Source organism: Canis lupus, chromosome 4 (assembly GCF_011100685.1).
Source record: "Canis lupus familiaris isolate Mischka breed German Shepherd chromosome 4, alternate assembly UU_Cfam_GSD_1.0, whole genome shotgun sequence".
Classification (NCBI taxonomy): Eukaryota; Metazoa; Chordata; class Mammalia; order Carnivora; family Canidae; genus Canis; species Canis lupus.
Genome location: NC_049225.1, coordinates 67,325,454 through 67,353,315, shown reverse-complemented (window position 1 = coordinate 67,353,315; position 27,862 = coordinate 67,325,454). Strand labels below are relative to the sequence as shown.

At 38.9% G+C, this 27,862-nt stretch overlaps 1 protein-coding gene and 1 non-coding gene across 5 annotated transcripts in view; both read left to right on the top strand.

Moving 5' to 3' along the window:
• NNT (nicotinamide nucleotide transhydrogenase) overlaps positions 1-27,862 on the top strand; it is a 94,277-nt gene that overhangs the window by 6,050 nt on the left and 60,365 nt on the right. For 3 of the 4 annotated variants that reach the window (XM_038535151.1, XM_038535149.1, XM_038535150.1), the window contains exons 3-7: positions 3,237-3,466; positions 6,520-6,737; positions 10,303-10,390; positions 15,648-15,736; positions 21,482-21,669. In XM_038535151.1, the coding sequence (XP_038391079.1) occupies positions 3,237-3,466; positions 6,520-6,737; positions 10,303-10,390; positions 15,648-15,736; positions 21,482-21,669 (813 nt within the window). The remainder of the gene's footprint in view (positions 1-3,236; positions 3,467-6,519; positions 6,738-10,302; positions 10,391-15,647; positions 15,737-21,481; positions 21,670-27,862) is intronic. The other variant, XM_038535152.1, reaches the window with a different exon arrangement.
• On the top strand, positions 5,551-5,680 carry LOC119871705. The gene has a single exon (XR_005358774.1). It is a non-coding gene; the product is annotated as a small nucleolar RNA SNORA33 (small nucleolar RNA).

Genomic DNA, 27,862 nt, shown 5'->3' with positions numbered 1-27,862 from the left:
CCAAGCATGATAAAATTGTGTATAAAATAAAAGTAAGTAGCTGTATTGAGGACATGAGAATTGTCCTCGTTAGCAAAGGCACGGACATCAAGATCTCTATATTGACTATGCAGGAGACGTGTTTATTCAGTTTCTAGTTCTTAACTATTTCCTAGATAATTACTTTTTTATACCTAAAAGATAAGGATTCTATTTTAAAAATATATTACCACAATTTCAGTACCACATTGAAAAGCATGAGAAGTAATTCTAGTTAGTAGTCATATTTTTTCAATTCTTTCTTTCTTTTTTTTAGTTGATTTATCTAAATAATGATCCAAACAGGGCTCACATGTTGTATTTGGTTACTGTATGTCTTAGGTCTCTTTTGATTTCTGTTTCCTTTTTTTTTTTTTTCTTTTTAATTTATTTGTTGAACAATGTAGTTGTCGCCCTGCAGAATATCATGTACTGGATTTGGCTGACTGAATTCCTTCGGTCTAATTTAACCAGTTTCTCTGTCCCTTGTATTTCCTGTACCATTTCGATCTAGGGGTTTGATTAGACTCAGGTTTGCTTTTTTGGGCAAGAATACTTCATAGGTGATGCTGTGTGTGATTGTTTGTATCATATCAAGAAAATTAACCGGTAAGGTTAGTGTTGTTGATAATTAATCTATTAAGAAGTTCCCATCAGTTTTTCACTGAAAGGCTATATAGCCATTTCATGGTCATTAACTAAATCCATGATTTTATGTTTTTTTATTTTTTTTTAATGGTGATACTCTATCATTTAATCTTCATTTTTTAGCTACAATTTTTCCATAAAGAAAAACTTTCTGTTATTTAGTTACCTTGAGGTTGCAGTGGTGAGGTGGGATAAATGTTTGATTCTGTCCCATTATTTACTGGTTTTGGTAATAATGTCTTGGTTCCCTTAAGTAATTTCTATTTTTGCTGTCATAAGTGATCACAAATATACCAGCTTCATATAATACAAACTCATTATCTTGTACTCCTGGAGGCCAAAGCCTGGAATGGCTCTTACTAGGTTTATATCAAGGTATTGGCAGGGCTCTATTCCTTCCTGAGGCTTTAGAGGAGGTCTTTTTCCTTACCTTGTCCAGCTTTTGGAAACTGCTTGTATTCTTTGGCTCGTGGCCGCTGCTTCCATCTTCAAAGCCAGCAGCATAGCACCTTCAAGTTACTGTTTCACTGACTGTTCTCTCTTCTTCTTGCATAGTTAAGGACCTTTGTGAATACAGTGGGCCCACCCGGATAACCCAGGATAATCTCCTTATTTTAGTGTCATTTGATTATCAACTTTAATTCTGTCTGCTACCTTAATTCTCTTTTGCTATATAGCCTAACATATTCACAGTTGCTGAGGATTAGAATGTGGATATCTTTGGGATACCCTTATTTTGCTTACACACATCTGCTAAAGTTGACCAGTGAAGCTTTTAAAAAAAAGATCTAGGGCAGCCCGGGTGGCTCAGCAGTTTAGCGCTGCCTTCGGGTGATCCTGGAGACCCGGGATGAGTCCCATGTCAGGCTCCCTGCATGGAGCTTGCTTCTCCCTCTGCCTGTGTCTTTGCCTCTCTCTCTCTCTCTCTCTCATGAATAAATAAATAAAATCTTAAAAAAAAGATATATATTTTTTGAGTATCCTAACGAATGCATTTAGATGTGTTTTACATTGCAATTAATTATTCCCTTTCATGCTCAGATTGTTTCCTGTTTGGCCAAGTGGATGCCCTTTCTGGTTGGCTCCTAAATCTGTTTGATGAGACTTCATTTTCTTTGGTAGCTTCCTTGACTTATGGTATATAAGGCTAGGTAATTTGAGGTTGTCAGATTAAATTCCAAATGTTTATGAGATTTAACTTTTCACGTCAATCCGAAATATTTTCCAGCCTTCTATTATTTTCCTCCCTGTCTTTCAAGTAGAGGGTAAGATTTAGCAAATGTTTTCCTTTGGCTTGCTATCAGTTATTAGTGCTTATGGAGAATGGGGTCTAAGACTGTGTTCAAACGAAGGTATTTTTTAGGTTGACTTCATTTCTCTAAGGTGTCACTTAATAATTATTGTTATTCTGTAGAGATGATTTTTTTATTCAGAGTTTAGGTTGTAAGAGTAGATTTCCTTGCTTTAGTAAAACATATAGAAGCAGATCTTTATTTTAAAAAAGTCTATTTATGCCCACATGTTGAGTAAAACAATGCAAGCAACTAATGTACTTTAGCTAAAGCTGTTCAGAACCACATATAAATACTTTAACTGTGTATATCATACAGGGTCTTTTGGGTTGCAAGGAACAGAGGAGCACATCAGGCTATATTTTGTGATGAAGGTTTATTGTATGTGTGCTTTCCTGTACAGAAGTCCAGGAAACCTTTCATTTACTTCTTAGAAAAGTGGAATGTTATTCTGGATTTCATAGTTGTGTCTCATCTTCCCTATTTGTATCTCCACTACTGATGTTTCTACTCCTGTTGCTGTCTGCCTCCTTTTGATTATCTTATGGTTGCTTACAAATAGCTCCTATAGCTCCTAGCTTACAAATTTACTCCCTCTGTCCTTTTCTGTTGGTCTCGTGTTCAGACCCCCGAGAAAGAACCTGAATGGATTGGGTCGTCACTGGCCAACATAGAGTGTCCTCAGGCAGTTCCCTTTCTAAGTATGTTTGAGTTCTGTAGACTATTATTTTTGACCTAGCTGTTGATCCCCGGTCTAATTAGCTGTGGCCAAGAAGGTAGGGTCTCAGGATACAACATTTGGAAATCTATGAGGAATTGCCTGTGGCCAGGTTGCCAGGAAAGAAGCTTTGAGTGTGGGGGCCAACAAAATGTTTAGTATAGGGTGGTTCTTCAAAACAGCAAATTACTTCTATCTTCCATAAAGGTAAGGACAAGGAGACCATAAATCCCTGAGCGTTAGTTTGAAGAGTGGAATTAGCATGTTGATTGATGTCTCACAACCTATTCTTTTTTTTAAGAATAAACTAATTTAGTCATGTACTTTGAAGAGAGCCATTTGGTTAAATGAAATTTGGAATTTTCAAGAGAGTGAGCATAGTATTTCCTGTGTATCAAAAAATTATGATTATGCAGCCCGAACATTATTTTGAATAGTAACTTGTATGTGCAGTGTATTTTGGACAAACTGCTCAGTTTTGTTTTTATGTTGTTGTTTTTTCACTAAATTTCTTTCTTTTTTTTTTTTTTTTTGTTTTGTTTTGTTTTTTGCCTTTGTAGGAATTCCATATAAGCAATTGACTGTTGGTGTCCCCAAGGAGATTTTCCAAAATGAGAAGCGGGTGGCATTGTCTCCTGCTGGTGTTCAGGCCTTGGTCAAGCAGGGTTTTAGTGTTGTTGTGGAATCGGGTGCTGGTGAAGCTTCCAAGTTTTCTGATGATCACTACAGAGCAGCAGGTGCCCAGATCCAAGGGGTGAAGGAAGTGATGGCTTCTGATTTGGTGGTCAAAGTAATTATTCCTTTCCCCAATCATTTATGGCATGCTGACTTTTATTTGTTTATTTTTTATTTTTTAAGGTTTCATTTATTTATTTGAGGGAGAGAGCACATGTGAGAGAGAGCAGGAGCAGGGAAGAGGGAGAGAGGGCGAAGCAGATTGCCCGCTGAGCAGGGAGCTGGACACTAGGCTCAATCCCAGGACCTTGGGATGATGACCTGAACTGAGGGCAGACGCTTAACTGACTTAGCCACCCAGGCACCCCTGGCATGCTGATTTTTAAAAAACATTTCATAGAAAAATTGAATTATTCTATTGTTATGTTTCTTCATATTTTCAAACAATGCCTTTTCCCAGAGAAATGGTTGCATGTTGTGAATATTCTTCATATTCCAGTAGAACTTTTATCAGGCAGTATGATCTTTGTTTAACTATGAGAGGAGAAAGTGACTTTTGTTTTTACATTTGTCATGTGGAAATTCCCTTCTTACTGTCTAGGGAGCATTTGCACTTCATGGTTCATATAGATCCAAAATACCCACAGGTGAGTATTTAACTGCTACTGGAATAGGAAAAAAAAATGCATGGAATTCCTGAATGTACTGAATGTACCTGGAAGGAGGAACAGTGATGGAACTGACATAAATGCAATTTCTAGTGAGGGCAGGGCTGTCCTGGAGAAAGTGGCATGGGGCTGAGTGGGGAGTAGCCTTACTTACTATATTGAAAGGTCTTAGGATATGCTAGAAATTTAGGTGAAGAACTTTAGACTTAAAATCTGAAATAAACAATCAGAAAGGAAGAGTTTGTGTCACAAGTCTGGTAGAGATAATTACTGGAAGTGAGCATTAACTTAAACCCTAAGCCTTCTGCAACCAAGACAAGGAGGCAAATAGGGATTGTAAAGAATGATCATTAGACTAAAAGAAGCTCCTTACTTTTTCAGGGAAGACCAGCTTTTCTTAATGTGTGTATTCAATTCACACAATTGTTTTTTGTTTGTTTTTTTAAACTCTACCGAATACCTTGGTGGGGTCTTAGTGATCTTTGCAGAAGACATAAATTTTTTTTTTTCGCTACAGAAATTAATAGTAAAATTTATGGTATGTAGGTAAGTCGTAATTCAGCTAAAGCTTTTAGGGTGTTCAGGTGTACAGATATTTGATAACTTAGTATAGCAAAAGAGCTTAGGGTAAATAGAAGAATAAGTACAATTCATTCCAGTATATGCTCTAAGGGTCAAAAACAAGGTGTCCCACAATCAGGGGTTGGTAGGGCACACATAAGTTTTGGAAATGCTTTGTGTTCTTATTAGAGATTCATAGTGTGCATGAGCATGTTAAAAGCGCTGAGAAATCTTGTAATATAGAAACATAACTTTATGCTTGCATTAATTAACTATTTGGCCTTGTGACCTATTTTTTGTCAAGCCTGTTAATATCCTGAGGAACTAGTGATCCAAGAAGCACATTCAGGGAAACATTCTATTGACTTAACTCACTTAGATGCCAGCAGTCTCAGCTGACCATTTGATAGGGGCCAGTAGAATTAATTCAAAGTTGTCCTTTAATTTTTATTAAATCTGTATTATAGATTCTCACTGAGGAAAAATAGACCTTGCCAGAGAGTCTTAATTAAAGTCCAGAACCTTAATTAAAATCATATGCATCACCAGAGCAACAGCCAAAATGGGAGTAACAAATAAAGGTGTCTCATAGGTAAATTGAGATGAAATGCTGTGAAATGAGAGTATTGCCCTAGTGTTTGTGTTTCTGTTTCCTTTTAAAATATAAGTCCCTTAGCTGTTAAATTTCTTGGGCTTACTTGCCTAAAAGCACTTTTGAGAAATGAGAGCTAAGGAAATGATACATGTTAACTGAAGATTGATTTTTTTTTTAAAGATTTTATTTATTTATTCATGAGAGACAGAGATACAGGCAGAGGGAGAAGCAGGCTCCCTTCAGGGAACCTAATGCGGGACTTGATCCGAGGACCCTGGGGTCACGCCCTGAGTTGAAGGCAGATGGTCAACCACTGAGCCACCCAGGTGTCCCTTGAAGATTGGTTTTTAAACTTAGTTATAAAACACATTTTAAAAGCCAGCCAATGAATCTGCTTACCTGAATGTGTTCCTGTAGGAACTTAGGAAAAGCTGGTGATAGTAAAGCCATGTTACGAGCCTTAAAGACATTGAAGTCATTAAGGTCCCTGAAAATGGCTATAAGAAATTAAAAAAAAAAAAATAAGAGCCACATTTTAAAATACTTTTTAAGTGGAATTAAAAGAAAATTGATTCAAGATGTGGACATCCGAAACTTTCAAACATATGGTGTATGTGTTCATGGGCTTATTTGATACTTTTCACGTAACAGAATATATTATAGCTTTTTGCTTAGTCTCAATTTAGCAAGGGTACTAGTTTGAATTGTGTTCATCTATAAATATTCGCCTGAAATTTTAAGGTGACATATATGTATGTAGTGGAGATTTTAGGTTAAAATACTCTTTTTAAAAATTTATTTTTATTTTCTTATTTTTAAAGATTTTATTTATTCATGAGAGACACAGAGAGAGGCAGAGACATAGGCAGAGGGAAAAGCAGGCTCTCTGTGGGGAGCTGGATGCAGGACTTGGTCCCAGAACCCCAAGATCATGCCCTGAGCCAAAGGCTGACACTCATCTACTGAGCCACCCAGGTGCCTCGGTTAAAATGTTCTTAACTTCTTTCTGCTCCAAATGTTGGTGCTTGCCAAAATTTGCAAGAATTGAATCTTTGGACACACGACAAAAACTCCCTGCATGTTTATCCTAATATATTAATCTTACCAGAATAATAGCACGCTCTCTGCTCAGACCAGTTCATAGGTCATCAGTCAGAGGACAGATGGCAAAGATATTTGTGCTGCTTACCTTGTTTAGGAATTTAGTCAGAAATTTATTGCTGAAAGATTACTTCCGGAGTGTTATTTCCATCATGGCGTATTATTTAAATTGTCCTTGTTTACTTAAAAATATGATAAAGGTATTTATATTTTTAATCACCAATGTGACTTTTTTTCCTCTAGGTGCGAGCCCCCATGGTTAATCCAACATTAGGTGTTCATGAAGCCGACCTTTTAAAGACATCGGGAACACTGATTAGCTTTATTTACCCTGCCCAAAATCCAGACTTGCTAAATAAACTTTCTAAAAGAAAAACTACAGTTTTGGCAATGGACCAGGTTCCAAGAGTCACAATTGCTCAGGGATATGATGCACTAAGCTCCATGGCCAACATTGCTGGGTATGTTGATTCTTTTCCATTTCAGTTGAACAAAAGCACAATGGTACTCTAGAAATTTGCTCATTGTGGCTCTTCTGACAGTGATTTTACTTGTAATAATTGTTGGAGATTGCTGCTTTTTGAGAGTGTGCTTATTTTTTTTTTTTAAGATTTTTATTTATTCATGAGACAGAGAGAGGAGGCAAAGACATAGGCAGAGGGAGAAGCAGGCTCCCTGTGGGAAGCCTGATGTGGGACTTGATCCCAGAACCCTGGGATCATGACCGGAGCGAAAGGCAGATGCCCAACCACTGAGCCACCCATGTGCCCCAAGAGTGTGCTTATTTTTTAAGGCTCATCTTACTGTTTCTTAGTTATAGGAAGTAATTCTTCATATTGCAGTCTCTTCTACATTCATTTTTAGTCTTCATGAGTAGAAGCATTATTGCCTTCCATTAGAGCAAATGGTTGTGAAATTATTTGAGGAATACACTCTCGCATATATGTGTGGATATGTGTGTATACAGGTATATTAGGTGGAATGGCTATTTTTCAAGTTTTTTTGAGATATGATTGACTTGTAACATTCTATATGTTTAAGACATAAACATATTAATTCAATATGTTAGTTTATTGTGAAATGATTACCACAGTAAGTTTACTTACCACAAATTCTTTTTTTACAAGTAAAAGATGGTTGGGTATTGGCAGTTTCATATGGTTCAACCCAGCATATGCATATTAGCATTTACCATTTTAATTAGGTTGCTTAGGTAAATTCAGTATATGTGCTGCCGAAGTGAGCACGCTTAGGTGAATTCATGATATTTAATGAATAGGGAAAATGTCTGGGCTTGAGGGAGTTTCATCAGGTGTCAAAACCCATACTGTGGGACGCCTGGGTGGCTCAGTGGTTGAGCGTCTGCCTCTGGCTCAGGGCATGATCCTGGAGTTCTGGATCTGGGAGTTCAAGTCTCATATCGGGCTCCCTGCAGCAAGCCTGTTTCTCTCTCTGCCTGTGTGTCTGCCTCTCTGTATCTCTCATGAATAAATAAATAAAATCTTAAAAAAAAAAAACCCATATTGCTAACTGAGGGCTAATATGTCTTATCTTTGTCCGCCACTCGTGCATTCCCAGTACACTGGCTGGAGCCCTGTGTTGAGAGGAGACTAAGGTGCATTCTGCTCGAGGAATGTGGCTCTGGCTAAGGAATCATGCCTGCCCTGGGGAGGGATGGGAATAGCTCTATGAGTGTAGTGTATTGCTGACTGCCTAGCCAGTGGGAAAAATCTGGAAATTGATGATGCTTATGAAATCAACTCTTCTACAAGAGACTGGTTGAATTAGATTTTAAGCATGAAAGCTATTGGTAGTGACAATTTGCTAATATGAACGAGGCACCAACAAATCAAAATAATTTAAATAATCAGTGTTTGAGAGACTAATTTGAATAGAGTCTTCTACAACCTGACACGTGAACTGAAGGTTTTCTATCTGAGGTGTAGCATATCAAATAGGCCAATAGAGCAAATAGATTCTACTTTGGGTTTCAAGTGTTCATTTTTGATAGAAAAGCAGAAAACAAAATGGACAGGTTAAAAACATATTTTGTTATCCTTATTATAATATGGCAAATGATTGATTCAGATATTTTTTGTAATACAAAGTATATACCAGAGGACAAAATTTTTGCCATATTATTTAGTTTGTAGAAAAGTTACATTATGTATTGTGGGACTTAAAAATTTTCTATAGAAAGTGTACAGTGTAATCTTTTAATAGTGCTGTTGATTTTGTCTTGTGAAATGCACATGTATGAAAGGTTGTCAAAGCCAGTGGCTTTAGATCAGTGGCTTCTAACTGTAGAATCTTTTGTAGAAATGAAATATTATGAGGCAATATAAACAAATCTAATAAGAGCAGAGTGGCCTTGCTTGAATTGGGGGATGGAGGGGTGTCCAGAAACATGTTTATCCCCTAGCCGACCCAGAATGGCTCCAGAGTTGGCTGATATTTGAGCCTTTGGGGATCCGTGGGGCACAATTTAAAGAATCACTCTCTTATATCCTGAGCTGATAGATGTGTAGAGTACTGTTTGAGGTGAATCTTCTAGCTACTTATCCACACAATATGTGATAAATCATTATCTAACTCACACACATGGCCATATTACAGTGAAGAACCACTCCTTCAGTTTGCTGATGTTCATTCTGAGCCTTTTTGCTCTTATCAAAAAAGGACAAACTGTTAACACTTTTGCCCACCACCAGCATTTTCATGTACATTTCCTGTGTAATCTGTATCATTTTTGTTATTTTTTCAGTATAGTAACTGAATCTTTTAAACTATTAATTCCAGTTTCTTACATGGCCTTTGAATCTTTATTATGTTTGCTTTCTGAAAATTTCTATCACTTGGATTCAGAAATAAGACCAACACGTAATGTGATCTCTATAATACTGTTTACCTGCTGTAATATGACTTAATTTAAAGTAATAGTGGTTGCCATTTTATGCTTTTGCATCAATTATTGTATCAGGTATTATTTTATAAAAAATAGAATCAGGGAAATGTTTTATTGTCAGCTAGCAGGTAGATCTTATTACATAGTTGCATTACGATTTTAATTCTATGTATGTTATCCCATGAGAGTGTACAGAAGTGCCTTTTAAGTATAAAATGTTCTGAAAATGAAATTAGTCTAATATGTTGAAAATATCTGATTGTGGAAAGATTGTATATTTTACTAGTTTTTGTTGCACAGAGAGTTTCTTTAGCCAAAAACACTAATATTTACCAAGCAGTTACTGTTGAAGGCTTTGTGCTAAGCTCTTTACCTGCATTATTTCATGTAGTCCTCATAACGACACTAATAGACAGATGCTCTTATAGATGAGGGCACCAAGGGTCAGACAGTTACAGAAATGTATGCAAGGTCACAAAGCTAGAATTGGGACCTGCACTGAAGGTACTCTGTCTCAGAATCCCATGCTTTCAACCATTAGTGATCAAATGAAGGGTTTTTTGTTCTGAGGGTGGAATTTTATGAGGTACAAGCATATAGCTAAATCTGATTTTTTTTCATTTTGAAGTTTTGTCCTGTTATATGAACAGTGCATAATCCTCAAAGAAAATTTGAACAGTATAATGAAGTAAAACAGAAAGTTTGAAATATCTGTGGTTTCAGCACCCAATGTAAACCATTGTTAGCATTTTTCACCCCAACTCACCTTGTGCAGTATTTTTCTGTGAAGAGGCCAGGGAGCATCATGGGTGAGAGAGCGTGCCTCTGGTGGCAGGATGCTGTGGTTAGGCTTTGGGTTCTGTCATTTGCTAGCCAAGTGACTCTCAAGTCTCTTCATCTCTGTGTACTCACCTGTGAAATGAAGCAATAACTGTACCTTTCCATGAGATTGTTGGGGTGGTTAAAGGAGCGGGTATACATGTGGTACTGAGAACGGTTTTTGACATGTAGTAGGTACTATACAATGTTAGCGATTATTTTTTGACTATGAAAGTTTAATTTGTGACTTAATATGAGTCTAAAATCTTCCATTTTATGGAAATATTTATTTACTTTTTCAGTTATAAAGCTGTTGTCCTAGCAGCAAATCATTTTGGGCGGTTTTTTACTGGTCAGATCACAGCTGCTGGAAAAGTTCCTCCAGCTAAGGTAGGTGAGACTTTTAATGTTTCTTCATAGTATGACTTAATTAAAGGTGAGGGTATGTGTAGTAAGTACTAAAATACAGTTATTTAAGAAGTTTTGTTCTGTGTTAACTTCACGCTGATAACCCTCTGGCACATACAAATATTTCGTGGAGCCTCAGAGCTGCTTATGATTGCTTGACAACAGGAATTTGGGCATTTCTGGAAGTTCTAGGTTTTTGTTTTTGATTTTGACTTACTAGCTTGAATTTTCAAAGGGGTTTTGGGTAACTTATTCTGTTTAGTGTGTTTATTACTAATTTTTTAAAAAAGTTTCAAAATACCATTCAGTAAATTCTTGATTTCCACTTCTAATGTTGTGACACTTGATTCAGAGGAAAGATTGTCTTAGTTTAGCAAACTCTTGATTTCCCAACTGTGACATTTCGTTCATAGAAAAAGACTGTCTTAGTTTTTTCACTTTCAAAAAAAAAAAAAAAGGGTTAAGAGTGGAGGGGGGCGGGGGGTGGCATAATTCAGGTACTTGGCAGAGGGAAAGGGTGTGGTTTCTTTAATCAAGATTGAAAGCAGAGAGGAGCAGTCCATGAGAGGTGGGGGTGGCTAGGTGAAAAAATAGATTACATTGTAATCCTTCAACTCTACATACATTAAATGATAATATAAGCACATTGTCTGGGGATAGGAAATAAGACTGAAGAGTATGTCTGTAGGTACAGGTTTAAGGTTTACTCAGTGCTTCCAGTTCTTAAGTACTTTGTTATATAAACTCATATGAAATAAATCTAGAAAAAAAATGAAAAAAAAAAAGATATTGACAGCTTTGAGGAATCTAGTGATATATTGCTTTAAGAACGGGCCAGGTGAGGAAGATGGCAAGTGGTTTAAGTGGAGGCCAGGTTATATAGCAAGTACATTTAGCAACGGGAGGCACAGAGATGTGCTATGTGCAGTGATTATTATTTTTTTGAGTTTATTTACTTATTTATTCAAGTAATCTATACATCCAATGTGGGGCTCGAACTCATGACCTGGAGACCAAGAGCCCCCTGCTCTTCGACTGAGCCAGTCAGGTGCCTCTGGAGTGATTACATTTGACTTCTTTGTCAGGTTCATAAGGATAGGTCTGGCATGCATGATGGCCAGAAACTGAATGCTGTTTTTAAACTGGCTGAATGCTTTGATGAACAAATCTGCTACTCAGTTTCGGTTAGACTCTTTCCTCAAGTATGCGGAAACTGAGAGGAACATTGAATATATACGAGATTAAAAAGTGAAACAGAAACCAAGAGGCTTAAAGGAAGGAGAATCAATCATTCTTTAGAAGGTCGAAAAGAGACTGGCTTTACTGAACATTTAAATTGCAGCTTAAGGGACTGTGGTTACATGTCAGAAATAGTTTCATGGTAACTATCAAGGTAGATCGAATAATATTTTATTTGGGTTTCCTATAAATATGGAGGGTTCTTACTTGTCTAGAATGAGCTACCAGTCCGTCATTTGATGGCTTGCAATATGTCAGGTACTGTCCTGAGAGCTATTGAATGAATAAGGTAAACAAGATCCCTGCCATGTGAAATTTACACTCATTTCTTTTATGTTTAAAGTAATCTCATATATTTATTTGTTTGAGGCCCCTACAAGAGTGTAAGTTTCAGGGCAGCCCGGGTGGCTCAGCAGTTTAGTGCCGCCTTCAGCCCAGGGCCTGATCCTGGAGACCCGGGATGGAGTCCCATGTCGGGCTCCCTGCATGGAGCCTGCTTCTCCCTCTGCCTGTGTCTCTGCCTCTCTCTGTGTGTGTCTCTCATGAATAAATAAATAAAATCTTTAAAAAAAATATAAGAAATGAACAGGATGATGGGGTAGTGAGTCCTGGGAACAAGCTGCTTTCACTGTGGCAATGGGAAATCTCCTTTGATATTTGAGCCGAGGCCTAAAGGATGGCAAGAAAGAAACCAGGTATTTAGGATTCCAGGGAAAGGGAAGAGCACATATGAAGTGCTGAGATGAGAAGGAGAAGAATAAAAAAAGGCGATTGGTCTGGAGTGTGGTGAAAGAGATAGAGAGTAATCTGGTGGTAGAAAGGTAGGTTGGGGCTGGATGATGTTGGGCTTCTCTTTCAGGTCTTGCTCAGATACTCTTACAGATGAGGGAAGTATCTGATTCAGAATTGTTTGGAAAAACTCATTTTTGCTCAGGTCTCTCCTTTACTTTGATGTAGAACACTTCACTTTTGACACTTCTGGTAATCAAATGTGTGGGGGTTTCTCCACACCATGCAATTCTGTGACACCAGTGGGGTGTCCTACATTCTAACTTAACTCGATTCTAACACTGTCTACCTGGAGATTGTGTCAGATCTACAGGTGAAGGGCTCAGTCCCAGGACTGTCCTCCTCGCCCCTTCACATGCCAATCGCAAGTCCAGGTTGTTACCTGTGCTTCTGCAGATTGACTATAAATCATTCAGACATTCTCAGGACCCCTTCCTTGGGGTCAGTTAATTTGCTGGAACTGCTCACAGAACTCAGGAAAATAGTTTTCTCCCTGTTTACTGGTCTGTTATAGAAGGATATGATAAAGGATACAGATGATCATACAGATGGAAGAAATGCCTGAGGCAGGGTATGTGGGAAGGGACGTGGAGCTTCCATGCCCTCTTTGGACATACCACTCTCCTCATACCTCCATGCATTCACCAACCTGGAAGCTCTTCAAGCCCTGTACTTTTGGGATTTTCAAAGGGGCTTCATCATAGGGGCACAACTTTTCCCTCCCTTCTCTCTGGAGAATGGGAGGTGGGGCTAAAAATTCTTAGCTGCTAACCTTAGATTTTCTGGATCAGCTGTCATCCAGGGAGCCCACCAAGAGTCAGCTCAGTAGAACAAAAGATACTGCTATGATCCTTGAGATTCCAAGGGATTTAGGAACTTTTTTGTCATGAACTGGGGTCAAAGACCAGATAATAGAATAAAAAATGTTCCTAGTGCTTTTCTCACTTAGGAACAGGGGACAGAGACTAATTTATATACATATTTACTAGTAGCTCATGAAGATTTAAAAAAATCATCTGGAAGTTCTGTGGGAGAATGGATAGTAGGGGGAAGAGTGAAAGCAAGATCTATTTGGAATTGATTGTGGAAATAGTGCCCTGGGAAGGGAGTGGCAATAGAGCTGTATAGAAGGAGATGGATTGGGAGGTCTTTGGGGGTTAACACCAAGAGTACTTGCTAATGGATTGGAGGTGGAAACGTGTGCAAAGGGAAGCCTCAAGATGACCTCTCTGTTTTGGCTTGAACAATTGTGTGCACAGTTAGTGCCCTTAACTGAGATGGGGAGGCAGAGCCAAGGAATAGATTAAATGACTGGAAATTAAGAACATTCCTTTTTTTTTTCCCCCTAAGATTTTATTTATTGATTTATTGAGAGATTGAGACAGAGTATATGTGTGAGTGGGAGAAGGGTCAGGGGGAAAGGGTGAGAGATTTTTTATTTTTTAAGATTTTGTTTATTCATGAGAGAGACAGAGAGAGGGGCAGAGACAGAGGGAGAAGCAAGTTGCCTGCTGGGGAGCCCAATGTGAGACTTGATCCTGGGACCCTGGGATCACAACCTGAGCCAAAGGCAGACGCTCAACCACTGGGCCACCCAGGCATCCCGGCAAGAGAAAATTTTAAGCAGACTCCCTGCTGAGTGCAGAGACTGACACAGGGCTCAATCTCATGACTCTGAGATCATGACATTTAAGGGAATCAAGAGTTGGACACTTAACTAACTGAGCCACCCAGGCACCCTGGTGATTAAGAACATTCCTAAAGGTCATTCCTTTCCCATGCCTTTCCCCTGTTTCTTAAGTCTTTGGTGTGCCAGTTAGCAATCAGTGCTTTAGATTCCAACATTTAATTTAACTGCCATGTGGGAGGCTTTGCTTTATTATAGATCCTAAGCAGCTTGCTCAGGGTCACCCGGAACTAGTTGGTAGGCAAGTCAAGATTTGACTGACCTTTAATCCCTCTTTTTCTTCCCATGCTGCAGAGAAAGAATAAATTCCTGTTGTAAGATCTACATGGCTTTATTATTGTGCAATTATGTCTTTTAAATTATGGGTTTTTGTTGTTATTTCTTGCTTCAGGATAACTTGGTCTAGTCCTGTGATTTTTACTTATTTTATTTTTATTTCACATTCTCATAGCGTGGAGTGGGGTTGGTGCGTTGGAGCCCAGAGCCCTCTTGGTCCCTCCTTGTCCCCTTTCCTGTGGAGTAACCCTCCTCCCCCCACCCTTTGGCCCCCAAACAATCACCATCAAGGTCAATTCACATGAGCTCTGAAACACTGCTTAGGGGCCACCAGAGCATGGTTTGACTAGGCTTCTTAAAGAGGCAGAAGGAGATGTGGGCATGATGGGTAGGTGGGAATTTATAAGCTTCACTGTTTCTGTGGGTGGCTTTTTCTTTTTTTTACACAGCAACAAGGAGTTGCCTTAATTGACTGGGAAGTATAATAGAACTTTTCTCTGGAAGGCCCATTCCAGACTAGAGACAACACTGCCCTTATTGTGTTTCTTAGAAGGCGGGGAGACTCTTGTTTCTGAGGAATCCTTTGGTTTTCTTGGCTCTGACCCTTCCATGGTTAGGGAGATTTGTTAGATTGCTTTGGATTTTGGGTGCAGTTCATTCATGTTGGTTCACAATTCCGTAGTTGGTCACCTGCTATTCTTTCAGAAGCATTTGAACTCTAAATATAGGGTAGATATTTCGGCAAAGTTGTACCCATCTTTGAAACTTATTTTGAAAAAAAAAAAAGAAACTTATTTTGATATTTTATGAACATAGAGAAACCTTAACCTCTGAGAGGGGAGAGGTAGCTAGAATGCTACACTGGGAATTTATTTCAGTACAGGTAGCTTTTATACACTGGAGAAGACCTGGTAATCTTTAACCTATATGTACTGCTCATCATGCTGTATGTGGCTTCCACATGGAGATGTTGGTTGTCTGACTGTTTTGAGTGAAGGCTGTGGGCCTTTGCCAGCAGTTGTTCCTTTGATACATTTTTAAAAATAGTGGTGGTTCAGTTAAAGCGTTATCTAGCCACTCAGTATATTTGAGGGCTGATCACCACTATCAGCACCACCTGATGTATTACTGAATTAATCGTGTAGCACTCAGTGTACCACTCGCTGATTGTTATTAGCTGATGGTTTTTCATAATTAGTTGATGACGAACTTTAATTAAAACATTCCGTTCTGCCTTTTCCCCCCTAGATTCTGATAGTTGGTGGTGGTGTTGCTGGGCTTGCTTCTGCAGGTGCAGCAAAGTCGATGGGTGCAATTGTTCGAGGATTTGACACCAGGTAAGTGCTTTACTAGTGATTGCTTTTAAGGGAAAAGATTTTGTTTCAGGTGGATGCTATGCTGTCTTTAGAATTTATAAATGGAAGTTATACATTGAAAACTGCTTTATAAGCTCTTCACATTTAAAAAATGTTTCTCAGGGGATCCCTGGGTGGCTCAGTGGTTTAGCGCCTGCCTTTGGCTCTGGGTGTGATCCTGGAGTCTTAGGATTGAGTCCCACGTCAGGCTCCTGCATGGAGCCTGCTTCTCCCTCTGCCTGTATCTCTGCCTCTCTCTCTCTCTCTCTCTCTCTCTCTGTGCCTCTCATGAATAAATAAATAAAATCTTAAAAAAAATCTTTCTCCTCCAAAGTTAACTCAAAGTGGAAAAATAATATTACTGAGTGGAAAAAAAATTTAAGGACCCGGACTAAATATAGCAGAAATAATTTAAAAAGCAGAGGAATTGAAAATGAACAACTCACGTTCAGTTTTGTTTCTTTATGTGGATTAGCAGTGAGACCAGAGTTATTCCTGTCCTGAGTTTGTAATATGTTGCTACCGTGTCCTGTTTCTGTTCAGAATGCATTTATAAGTCAGGTAGGATGTGAACCAACATATCTGTGAGTTTGAAGAAAGAGAGTAGTATAGGAGATATTTTGGGGGCACCTGGCTGACTCAGTTGTAGAGCATGCGACTGTTGATCTTGGACTTGTGAGTCTGAGCTCCACATTGGGTGTAAAGTTTACTTTTAAAAGAGTCAGCATAGGGGCATTAGGTGGCTCCGTTGGTTGAACATCCGACTCTTGGTTCCAGCCAGGTCATGGACTTGCAGTTGTGGGATTGAACCCTGCGTTGGGCTCCATGCTTAGTGCAGAGTCTGCTTCAGGTTCTTTCTCTGTCTGCCCCTCCCCTGCTTTCACTGTCTCTTTCTAAGATGAATAAATAAAATCTTAAAAAAATAAAGTCAACATAGGAGATATTTTGGAGAAGACGGGGCAGGGAGGTGAAGAGTATGCTCTGCATTGTATGAATGGAAGCAGATAAAGCTGATTAGGCAAGAGTAGAGCCCATAGGTGAAAGTACTCAATTATGTTCATTGTATGATACTGACATATCAGTGTTTTCTAGAATTCTTTAAAGAAAAGTTTGATTAAAATTGTCCTTCCTTTCAGAAGATATTAGATACTGATTTTATTAAATGCTTATTGAGAATTGCTATCATTTATATGTATGAATACTATTTTGAGGTTGAAACATGTAGTTATATGAGCTGAGATCAGTAGAAGAATTATACCCTGGCTAATCTTGAATATAGAATGACCAAAAAAATTTGCAGCTATTCAAAGTTGGAAAGAATGTGAGTTTCTGGAATAAGGAATGTTTCATTGAATATGGTTTCCAGTGCTTAACTGGAGTTTAGAGAAGTGATGTATGGATAGAAGGCTGTCCTGCTGACATGAGAAAAAGCATTTTTGAAGTAACCAGGATGCAAGCCAGGGATAGCCAGAGTCAAACTTGTCATTAGTGCTGTCTTTTAATTTTTAATGTTTGCTGATGTGAAGTCTTTGAAGACACCCAAACCCAGAGAGGAGGTTGTGCAAGTTTTCATTGTAGTGACAATAAAATTAAAGTGGACATGTGTGTATTTGACTTAGAGTTGATTTGAAACTTGATGTTGGGTCAGCTACTGAAAATTTATTAGATATTTTTATGTCATTGGTTTAGATTTTGTACAGAGCTGATACCTTGAGGGTAGCTATTGCTTAATGCCATTAATCGTTTATTAGGATAGCTCAAGTACACAACGAAGATGTGGCTGAACTGATAGGATACTTTTCTAAGGATTATAGCTCCTTTTTTTTTTTTTTTAAAGATTTTATTTATTTATTCATGAGAGACAGAGAGAGAGAGAGAGAGAGAAAGAGAGAGAGAGGGAGGCACAGACACAGGCAGAGGGAGAGGCAGGCTCCATGTAGGGAGCCCGATGTGGGACTCAATCCTGGGTCTCCAGGATCACACCCTGGGCTGAAGGTGGTGCTAAACCACTGAGCCACCCGGGCTGCCCAGGATTATAGCTCCTTAATCACTATTTTGAGACTAGGGGTTGGTATATATAAATATAAAATCCAAATGTATTAGAAGGCATACTTAGTTATAAATTCTTGTTGGAAGATTGCATAATACATATTTTCAGATAAACATCTTAAAAACCCAAGGACATGTCGCTCATTGCCCAGTGATACTAAAGGGTTGTGATTTTTAAATTTTTTTCAAACAATAACTAGGAGATTCCCCTTGTAACAATAGGGAGCATCCTACCTAATCCCTATATTGAGAAGTTTAGAAATATAATAGCTTTACTTTTTTATCTCCTTTTTGTGTGTGTGTTCTTATAAAGCTTTATTCACAGAAATAATTGGCAAGTCAGGAGCTGTAGTTTTTAGACATGGGTACTAATGCTTACCATCTTCCAGGTATATGCTTTGTGCTATATGCTTTGTTTTGTTTTGTTCTTTACAAAACTCTATGATGTGGGGATAATTAGCCCTATTTTGCATATTATAAGGAGATATAATCAATTTTATAACATTTCCTTTCTTATCATAAACATAATACATGCTTATTCCCCCAATTCAGAAAAATATAAAATAGTACAAAAAGTGAAAATAAAATAGCCTATTCCCTGGAAAGAACTGTTAGCATCTTAGGATATGTTCCCTTTTCTACGCATTATTTTTTTTTCTTAAAGATTTTATTTATTCATGAGAGACACAGAGAGAGAGGTAGAGACACAGGCAGAGGAAGAAGCAGGCTCCATGCAAGGAGCCCAGTGTGGGACTCGATCCTGGGACCAGGCTCACATCCTGAGCCAAAGGCAGATGCTCAACCACTGAGCCACCCAGGTGTCCCATATTTCTACACATTAATTAAAAATATTTACTAATAGTACTGTTTAACTGTTCTTTCTTTTTTTTTTTTTAACTTAACAGTAGATCGGGAAGATCTTTACTTACCCACAAATATATTTAATGGTTGCATAGGATTCCTCTGTGTGGAAGTACAGTGACTTATTTAATTAGTCCTCTATAAATGGATATTTTTGGTGTATATAAACAATACTGCATGTACATATATGTAAAAACATATGTATTTGGAGATATTTCATTATTTCCTTAGGATAAATTCCTAGAAATGGAAATTGGGGTCCAAAATACTCACATCTTACAATTTGTTACTTGTTATTAATGATAATTAATTTGAAGGCAAAGATTCCAAAATAGCATTTATGTTTCTGATTATACTTGTTCATTATTGAAAAATATAGAGACACATAAAGAAGAAAGTAAAGATACCTTTTAGAATTTTCCCAGCTAGATATAATTGCTAATGATTTTTTGGCATCATTTCTTACAGATATTTATGTAGATACCTTTTGAACAAAATTGTGATCACTCACATACATATGTCATTTTATTTTTGATATCCTTTTAAATTTATCTTATTTCATTAAAAATAGTAGCCATTTCTAAAACTTTGTAAACAGCAGTATCCTTTTGGCTGTAAGGAATAGAAAACACTCAAACTGGCTTAAGCTCTAAGAAACTGTATTAGCTCTCCTAAAAGAAAACTCCTGGGAAGGACTCCCTCTTTCATACTTGAGTCAGCGGTTCATTGGTGCCATCCAGGACCAGGTTCTTTCTGTTCTTTCTGTTGTCCTCAGCTTTGGCTAATTTCCCTGTGTCACATGTTGGCCTCCCCAGGCAATCTGGGCTACAAGCGTCCTTGTTCAAGCCAGCAGAAAAGGGTGAGAAGCTCTTGCTCAACTGTGTCCTACCCTTTGTATCTGTTCTCTGACTGTGACAATTGCTCCGGACTGAGGGACTCAGATGACAGTTTCCCAAACTTCCCTGATGGCCAGAATTACCTGTAGCTCTTGCTAAGAATAAAGCTTCTGGCCTTTTTGCTCAAGATTTTAATTCACTGGGTCTTGGACGGGGCCTGTGAATTTAAAGTTTTAACAAGCACCTGAAGTTATTGTCATCAGGGCAGTTTGGTACTTATTGTAGTGGGGTAGATGTTGGCAGGTTAATCATACTGTCCACCACAGAGATGAGATCTTTGTTGGCTGATTATCCGACCAGTACACAGTTCATGGTACTGTTTCTTTTTTGTTTTTTTAATTATAAAAATATTTTATTAATATTTTGACACAGAGAGGGCGTGAGCACAGGTAGGTGGAGCAGCAGGCAGAGAGATAGGGAGAAGAAGACTCCTGGCTGAGCAGGGAGCCTGATGTAGGACTTGATCCCAAGACCCTGGGATCATGACCTAACTGAAGGCAGATGCTTAAATGAGCAACCCAGGTGCCCCTAGTGTTTATTTTTTTAAACTGAATGTATTTTTACATAATTTAAATGTGTTGGCTCGTCACATTTTAAAATACTGTTTACAGGTTGTTTTTTTCAAACACAATTTAATGAAGACTAGGGACAAAAATCACTTTGTTAAAATACTTATAAGGGTCATTCATGAGAGAGGAATTCCCATAATTCAGAACATTTACAAATGAAAGCCTCAACCTAAAAATAAAAAAAACCCCTCAACCTGAGTGTTTTGAATGAAATAAAATCTTAATGTAGGTCAGAGTTTACATCATCATTGACAGTGGGGGCCCAAGAAACATAATTGATTGTTGAAGTTATCAGTAGTGAAATTCCCTTGTAACTGAAGTAAGAAGAAATTGGAATTCCCTATAGTTTTTATTTTTCCAGAAAAAAAATATAGAAGTGGTACATACTTTTGGAAATAATTGAAATAGGCCAGTCAGAGATATCAAAAGAAAGTCTCCAGTTTTGCTTATATAGTTTGCTCTTCTTAAAACTCAGTACCCCAAAACCAAACAATCCAATTAAAAAATGGGCAGAAGACATGAATAAATATTTTCCCAAAGACGATATGTAGATGGCTAACAGACACATGAAAAGATGCTCAACAGCAATGAACATCAGGGAATTGTAGATCAAAACTACAATGATGTATCACCTCACACCTGTCAGAATGGTTAAACAACAGAAGAAACAACAGGTGTTGGCGAGGATGTGGGGGGAAAAAGGAACCTTCTTGCGCTGTTGGTGGGAATGCAAGCTGGTGCAACCACTGTGGGAAACAGTATGGAAGTTCCTCAAAAGGTTAAAAATAGCAATTGCACTACTAGGTCATTACCCAGAGAATACAAAAATACTAATTCTTTTTTTCTCCAAAAATACTAATTTAAAGGAATACATGCACCCTAATGTCTATAGCAGCCTATTATCTACAATAGCCATAAAAAAGAATGAAATCTTGCCATTTGCAATGACATAGATGGAGCTACAGTGTATTCTGCTAAGTGAAAGAAGTCAGCCAGAGAAAGACAAATACCATATGATTTTACTCACATGTGAACAAACAAGCAAAGGGAAAAAAGAGAGGCAAACAAATAATAGACTTTTAACTATAGAGAACAAACTGATGATTACCATGGATGGGGGGATGGGGAAATAGGTGATGGAAATTAAGGAGGGCACTTGTGATGAGCACCAGGTGTTGTATGGAAGTGTTGAATCACTATATATTGTACACCTGAAACTAATATATACTGAAGGTTGACTAACTGGAATTTAAATAAAAACTGAAAAAAACCCAAAATGTATATATAAAAGATGATCTTGACTTTTCTTAAGGGCCTAAAATAACCACTGCTTTCACTTCAATTATCACCAGAGCTGCAGCTTTGGAGCAATTTAAGTCTCTTGGTGCTGAGCCCTTGGAGGTGGACTTGAAGGAATCTGGGGAGGGACAAGGAGGATATGCAAAGGAGATGTCCAAAGAGTTCATCGAGGCTGAAATGAAACTCTTTGCTCAACAGTGCAAGGAGGTGGATATCCTCATCAGCACAGCACTTATTCCAGGTATGTTGTTAAGTGCATGGTTATCAGTAAAGCACTTTTACTAATGGTATTTTAAAATGAGGGTGAAAGTTGTTTGACATTTGAATTTCTTTTAAGTAAAGAATGACTTACTTTCTAGGAAATGAGAAAGTGCATGGAAGGCAGAAAGGACAAAAATCACTGTAGCCCCTAGAGAAAAACTATCATTAATAGTGGGATCTATTTTCTTCCAGTCTTTTTTCCATATACTTTTATGTAACTGTCTTCATAGATCATACTCTGTATACCATATTATATTTGTAAGCAGTTTCCTTTGTTTATACCTTTGATAAATTGGTTTTTAACTTCTGTTCTCTTTTTAAGATACTACATTCTTATTGTAGGACGTTCCTACAGTACTGAAAAATATGAAGAAAAAAGTAGTCCTGAAATTACTGCAGAGATGACCATTATTAATATTTTAATCATTTTTTTATACATGAGAGAGAAAGAGAAGGGGACTGTGTGTGTGTGTGTGTGTGTTTGTGGAATTTCCGATATATATTTTTTACTAAAGGAAACAACACTTTATCACTTTTTAATTATTTCCTTTGGCATGTTTGGTCTTTGCAACCAAATTGCAAGCTCTTTGATGGCAGGAATTACTTTTCAGTCCTTTACCACATCCTCTTGTAAAGAATATTTTTCACTCAGTAGATGATTGATCCCAAACCAGTAAGAATTTATTAATCAGTAAGCAGTAGCTTATTCTAGCAAGACTTGGGAGTGAAGAAATGCTCCGAAAACTTTTTATAGTCTCACCCTTCCTCTTCTTCCTCCTGTTACTGAATGATGAATACTGTGCTGACTCTGATATTTTTGTTTATGAAAGGAAGTTGGCCAGATAATGAGAGCTTACAGCTTTAATGGTTACTTGTGTTAGATCCTACTAAAGGAGCCTTGCTTTCTCTAGGGGACTGTGTGTTTTGTCATGAGGTTGTGGGAGAGGAGAAGTTCTCTTCTGGCATCTTCCTCCAAACCCCCAAGATGAATAGTATACACGCAAGGGCGGGCAGTTGATTGACATCATATCTATGAGTGTGTAGGGGAAAATCTCTCCCCTAAGCTCTTCTTTCTGTCTTCTGTTTACCTGGGTGATACCAGATAGGTAAGCCCAGACCCCGCATTCCACCAGAGCTGGCTAGATGAAGCAGATGGGATGGGCTAGTGGTATAGGCTCAGCCCATAGAAGAGTCTGTGAGTGTAGAAATGAGGCCGGATGGGTTACTGGAAGTGGATGCAGATTAGGCAAGCCAAGGGCTCAGGGTGGTGGTGGTGAAATCAGCCAGTATGATAGGACTCGTGAACAAGTAGTGGCAGGAGAGCATTTAAGGAGTTTGTCCTTTCCTTTTGTGGTGTTGGCTTCTGGCCCAGCTGTTGCACAGGTGGCTTTGAAGGAAGGATGGCGTGGCCTTTGCTGTAGCCACCATCTGACCTTTGGAAGTTAGCTGCACACTGGGGAGAGGTTATGAGTTGACTAGATAAGACAAGTGGCCAGTAGAGGGTGCTAAAACATTTCCTCACGGAGTAAATGATGTGGCCATAAGCTTGTTTTTGGTCAAGTGATGCTTGATGTTTTTGGTCAAGTGACTCAAGACTTCTTATATAAAATGCATACCGACTTTTAGGACCTACACTTCCTAATAATATTTTTTTAATAATTACTTTATAGTAAGTGTACTTTGCTAAAAGGTCAAATTGTGTAATAGTCTTAAAGAGGATTCGTTGAAGACATTTTGCTAATCTGTTCCACTGAGCCTTTAGTGTTTTCTGTCTTTTCTGAAGCCATGATCTCCTCAGAGCATGTTCAAGTTAGCCAAAGTCCTTAACCAGTGGACTGGTCCAGAGCTGGTACTCAGAGGGCTGGTCTTTCTGTTACTATTTTTTGAAAACCAAAAAAAAAAAAAAAAAGAAAAAAAGAAAAATGAAAAGTTAATGAGAATATTATAAGGAAGAAGATGACCTTTCTAAAGATCTTTCCTATTCCTGGGGGACCAAGACCTGAAAGCATGAGTGTTTAAAACAAAAAGATGAAAATACTCTATAAAGGCACAAGTGCCCTTTGAAAAACTGTCTTCGGCATTGTACCTTTACTGGTTTATGTCCTGAGCTTTTATGTGGGTCGCCTGATGGTGTGTTGAGCTCCTGAAAGACTCTTGGAATGGAAGCTGTTCTCAAGTTTTCCTTGAGTGGATCCAAAGGGGATTAAGTCAAATGTCAGAAACCGTCATGCTGACTTTGCTTGGACACGGGTGCTTGGCAGGTGACACTAAAGATCTGTTGTGGATAAGAACACCGAGGGGGCATGGGTAGTCAGCTAGCTTCAGGTAGCAACCTTATGGACTTGGCAAATTTTTGTTCCTCCAAGGGGCACTCAGTCTGTGGGCTTGAGAGAACAATACATTGCATTTATGGAGGTTTTATGTGGATGAAAGATTTCTGTAGCTTGCTAGTAAGCCATCTGGTATTTTTTTTTAAAAGATTGTATTTATTTATTCATGAGAGATATACAGAAAGAGGTAGAGACATAAACAGAGGGAGAAGCAGGGACTTGATCCTAGGAGCATGGGATCACGGGATCCCAGGAGCACTTGACCCTAGGAGCACCACCTGAGCCAAAGGCAGACGTTCAACCACTGAGCCACCTAGGTGCCACCCACCTGGTATTTTGTATCACGTACTTGTTCCATTGTCTGAACTCCCTAGATTGGGTTGAGTGAAGAGTTAGAGACTAGAGTGTCATGTGACATAGGTAGCTTCAGGATAGGGCTGATAAGTCTTGTTTTGTAGTGCTGTGCATACACGGGAAAAGCCCCCAACTTTCCTTTGGGGCTACTATTAGAAAGTAAGGCAGCCCCACCTTCTGGTCATGTTCAGGTTGTGCTCGTAATCTTTTCTGCTAAACTTTTTGAGACTCAGCAGATTTTTCAGCATCTTTATTGTTCAGGAACCCTTTCAGAGAGACTTTACCTAGACCAGGAATATTTAATATGAAACAGACAGAATCAGGTTGAAAATGGGATTGGTAATTTAGGGAAGGTGAGGAGGAATCATAGTAGTTTAGCGCTGTGTCTGTGTTAGGCACATTTCACCTAAATTCCAGTAAGAATTAGGAGTACTGTGGTGCACGTGCTAAATTTACTCTGACAGACAACCTTCTTCATTTAAAACCTTCCTGATGACTGCCTCACTGCAAACTTGTAAGCATCATAGGCTCCTCCAGCATTCCCATTCTCCCCTTCACCCCTCTCAGGTCTTGCCCTTATTTTGCAAGTGAACTATAGCTACTGGAGAGCCTGGGGTTTTGTTTAGCAAATGGCAATGACTTGGACCGCGTGTGTTCCCAGCGTCATTGGATAGAGGCACCTAAAGTGATCAGGCTTGGGTCACAATCCCTGAGCGCTGTGCTGTAAAGTTCATGCTCCTTAGTAATGTATCTGTTGCCTTTTAGTTCCTAGTTTGTTCTGTTTTTTTTTTTTTTTTTAAGATTTTATTTATTTATTCATGAGAGACACAGAGAGAGTCAGAAACACAGGCAGAGGGAGAAGCACACCACCATAGCCCACAGGGAGCCTGATGCAGAGCTCAATCCTAGGACTCTGGGATCATGACCTGAGCCAAAGGCAGATGCTCAACCACTGAGCCACCCAGGTGCCCCTAGTTCCTAGTTCTGATTTAGCCTTTGGACCTCATGTTAAACTAATTTCTCACTCTTGGGCCTGATTTCAGTAGTGCTGGCTGCTATGATCTTTTCAAATAGGCCAAGGACTTTCAGACCTTTGCACATATTTTTCCTTCTCTTTGGAATGCTATCCCTGCCCTTCGAAATCCTGCTTAACCCAGTTACCACTTCCTCCATAGTTTCTGCTGTCTCTTACTCAGCCATAAACACTCTTCTTTCTGCATTCACAGCACTCTGCCTGAGGCTTGGAATCCCAGGACTCCCAGTCTCATCCCCCTTAGTTAAGGCCCCGTCTCCCTGGGCATGCAGCACAAGAATCAGGCTTCTTTTTTTTTTTTAATTAATTATTTATTTATTTATGATAGTCACACAGAGAGAGAGAGAGAGAGAGAGAGAGAGAGAGAGAGAGAGAGAGAGGCAGAGACATAGGCAGAGGGAGAAGCAGGCTCCATGCACCGGGAGCCCGACGTGGGATTCGATCCTGGGTCTCCAGGATCGCGCCCTGGGCCAAAGGCAGGCGCCAAACCGATGCGCCACCCAGGGATCCCAAGAATCAGGCTTCTTACTGTCATGCAGGGTGCTTACCATAGAGCCTTGCATCATTCTGGGTGCCTTTCTTAGGTCTTAGTGGTTATAGACTCTTATTTTTCTAGTGCTATTCAAGGAATGAGAGAGAGAGAACACTCTGTTGGCTCACTTGTGGATAGAAACACTGCAAACGCTAACTTAAAACTGGGAACCTGCCTTCCTTCACTTTTCGGAACTAGGACACTTGCCAAGTTTGCAATTTGAGGTAGTTAGGCAGGCCTCTCAGGAGATAGAATTAGGACGTAGTAGGAGGTCTGTCGAGGAGTTAGTGTCTATCAGCTCAGAAGGAAGATATTCATTGCTTGATTAGGAATGGTAATACCTTAGGCCATAAATATATGGATCTCTTTTTAGGCACAATCCAGATTATAGAAACAATAGTTTTTATCTATATTAGATAAGGTCTATAGAATACATACCTCAAAGGATGCTTGTGATAATTTTATATGACTCTGGAGAATTGGGAGGAGCTGTTTTCCCCAATGTGCAAAGGCCTTACGCGTATGACACTAAACTGGAGAGATTTTGCTGTCTCCTGGAAAATCAGCATTGGGTCTCCATCTGACATTACTTGTCTTTTTGAAATCTATCTATCCCAAAGAATAGAAATATAGTACAAAACAATAGTTTTCCACAGTAATGTTCAAACTTGTTCTTTCAGGCAAGAGAATGATTGATACAGTGATGTACTTTCCATCTATGAAATTCTACAAAGATAATATTGTTTTGATGCCTCTACAGAGTTTTTGCCTAGAATAAAGTTTCATTTATCAGATTGGTCTTTTCCTTCTCTGTAACCATAATGGTCTTACAGTAGTACAGAGCTCTATAGATCAGTCGTTTCCGACTTTTTTTGAGTTATTTATTGTTTTTTTACTGACTGATCTAATTCATCTGTCTTCCTCCCCTCCCTTACACGTATTGTATGACTGTATGGAATTTTGTAATATTACTTCTACAAAGTTTCATTTGTTTTGAGAATTTTGAAGGACAGAGGAAGACACTTAAATGTTGCAACATCAAGGGTTGGTAACCACAGGCTGTCTACACACCTCTTGGTAGCTTTCAACACGGACAGGGCAACTTGTCATCAAGAGGAAGATGCCAAGATTGGGGAGTGTTCCATTACCATTTATCAGTCATGACTTCTTAGAGTGTGTTTGAGCACACTTAGTGAGTTATTGGGCCAAATTTAACAAATGTTCTGTTAGGAAAATTTATGGCACAGAATTATATTCTGGTTTGTTCTGTTATTTCTCCAAAAGTATGTTGCAAGATTAGAAGCATTGTGTTCCTCTCTCTGGCAGTCCCTGAATTGAAAAGGATTGGGAGGCTGAGGCTGTCTCTGGAGAAGAACCCCCGGATGGAATTACTGCTAACAGCTAGTGTGGCCCACCACAAGGATTTCCTTCTTTCTACTCTCACTATGCTTTCTTGTGCCTCCGTGTTAGGGTGGTCTAGCTGCTATAAGAAAGCAGTGCAAAAGCTCAGACATTATAGAAGTTTACTTCTTGCTCAGTTAACAGTAATGGGTGGTGGACACATTGGTGGGCAACTCTCCTTCACATGGGGATTTGGGTATGACAGTGTTGCCATCATCATTGTGAGGCACTAAAGGGCATTCTAGGCACTATCTGTCCTCCAGCCAGCCTGAAGGGAAAGAGAAGTAGAGGAATGTGCATTAGACATCTAGAAATAACACATACCACTCCTGCTCCATTTCTTTGGCTAAGACTTAGTCACATGGCCAAAGCTAACTGTGAAGGAAGCTGGGAGTTGTTGCCTTGCTGTGTGCCCAGGAAGAACAGAATGCTGTGTTGCTTTGCTAAGGCTGCCATAACAAAATCCCACCTTAAACAACTGAAGTTTATTTTCTCACAGTCTAGAGGTTGGAGGTCCCAGGTC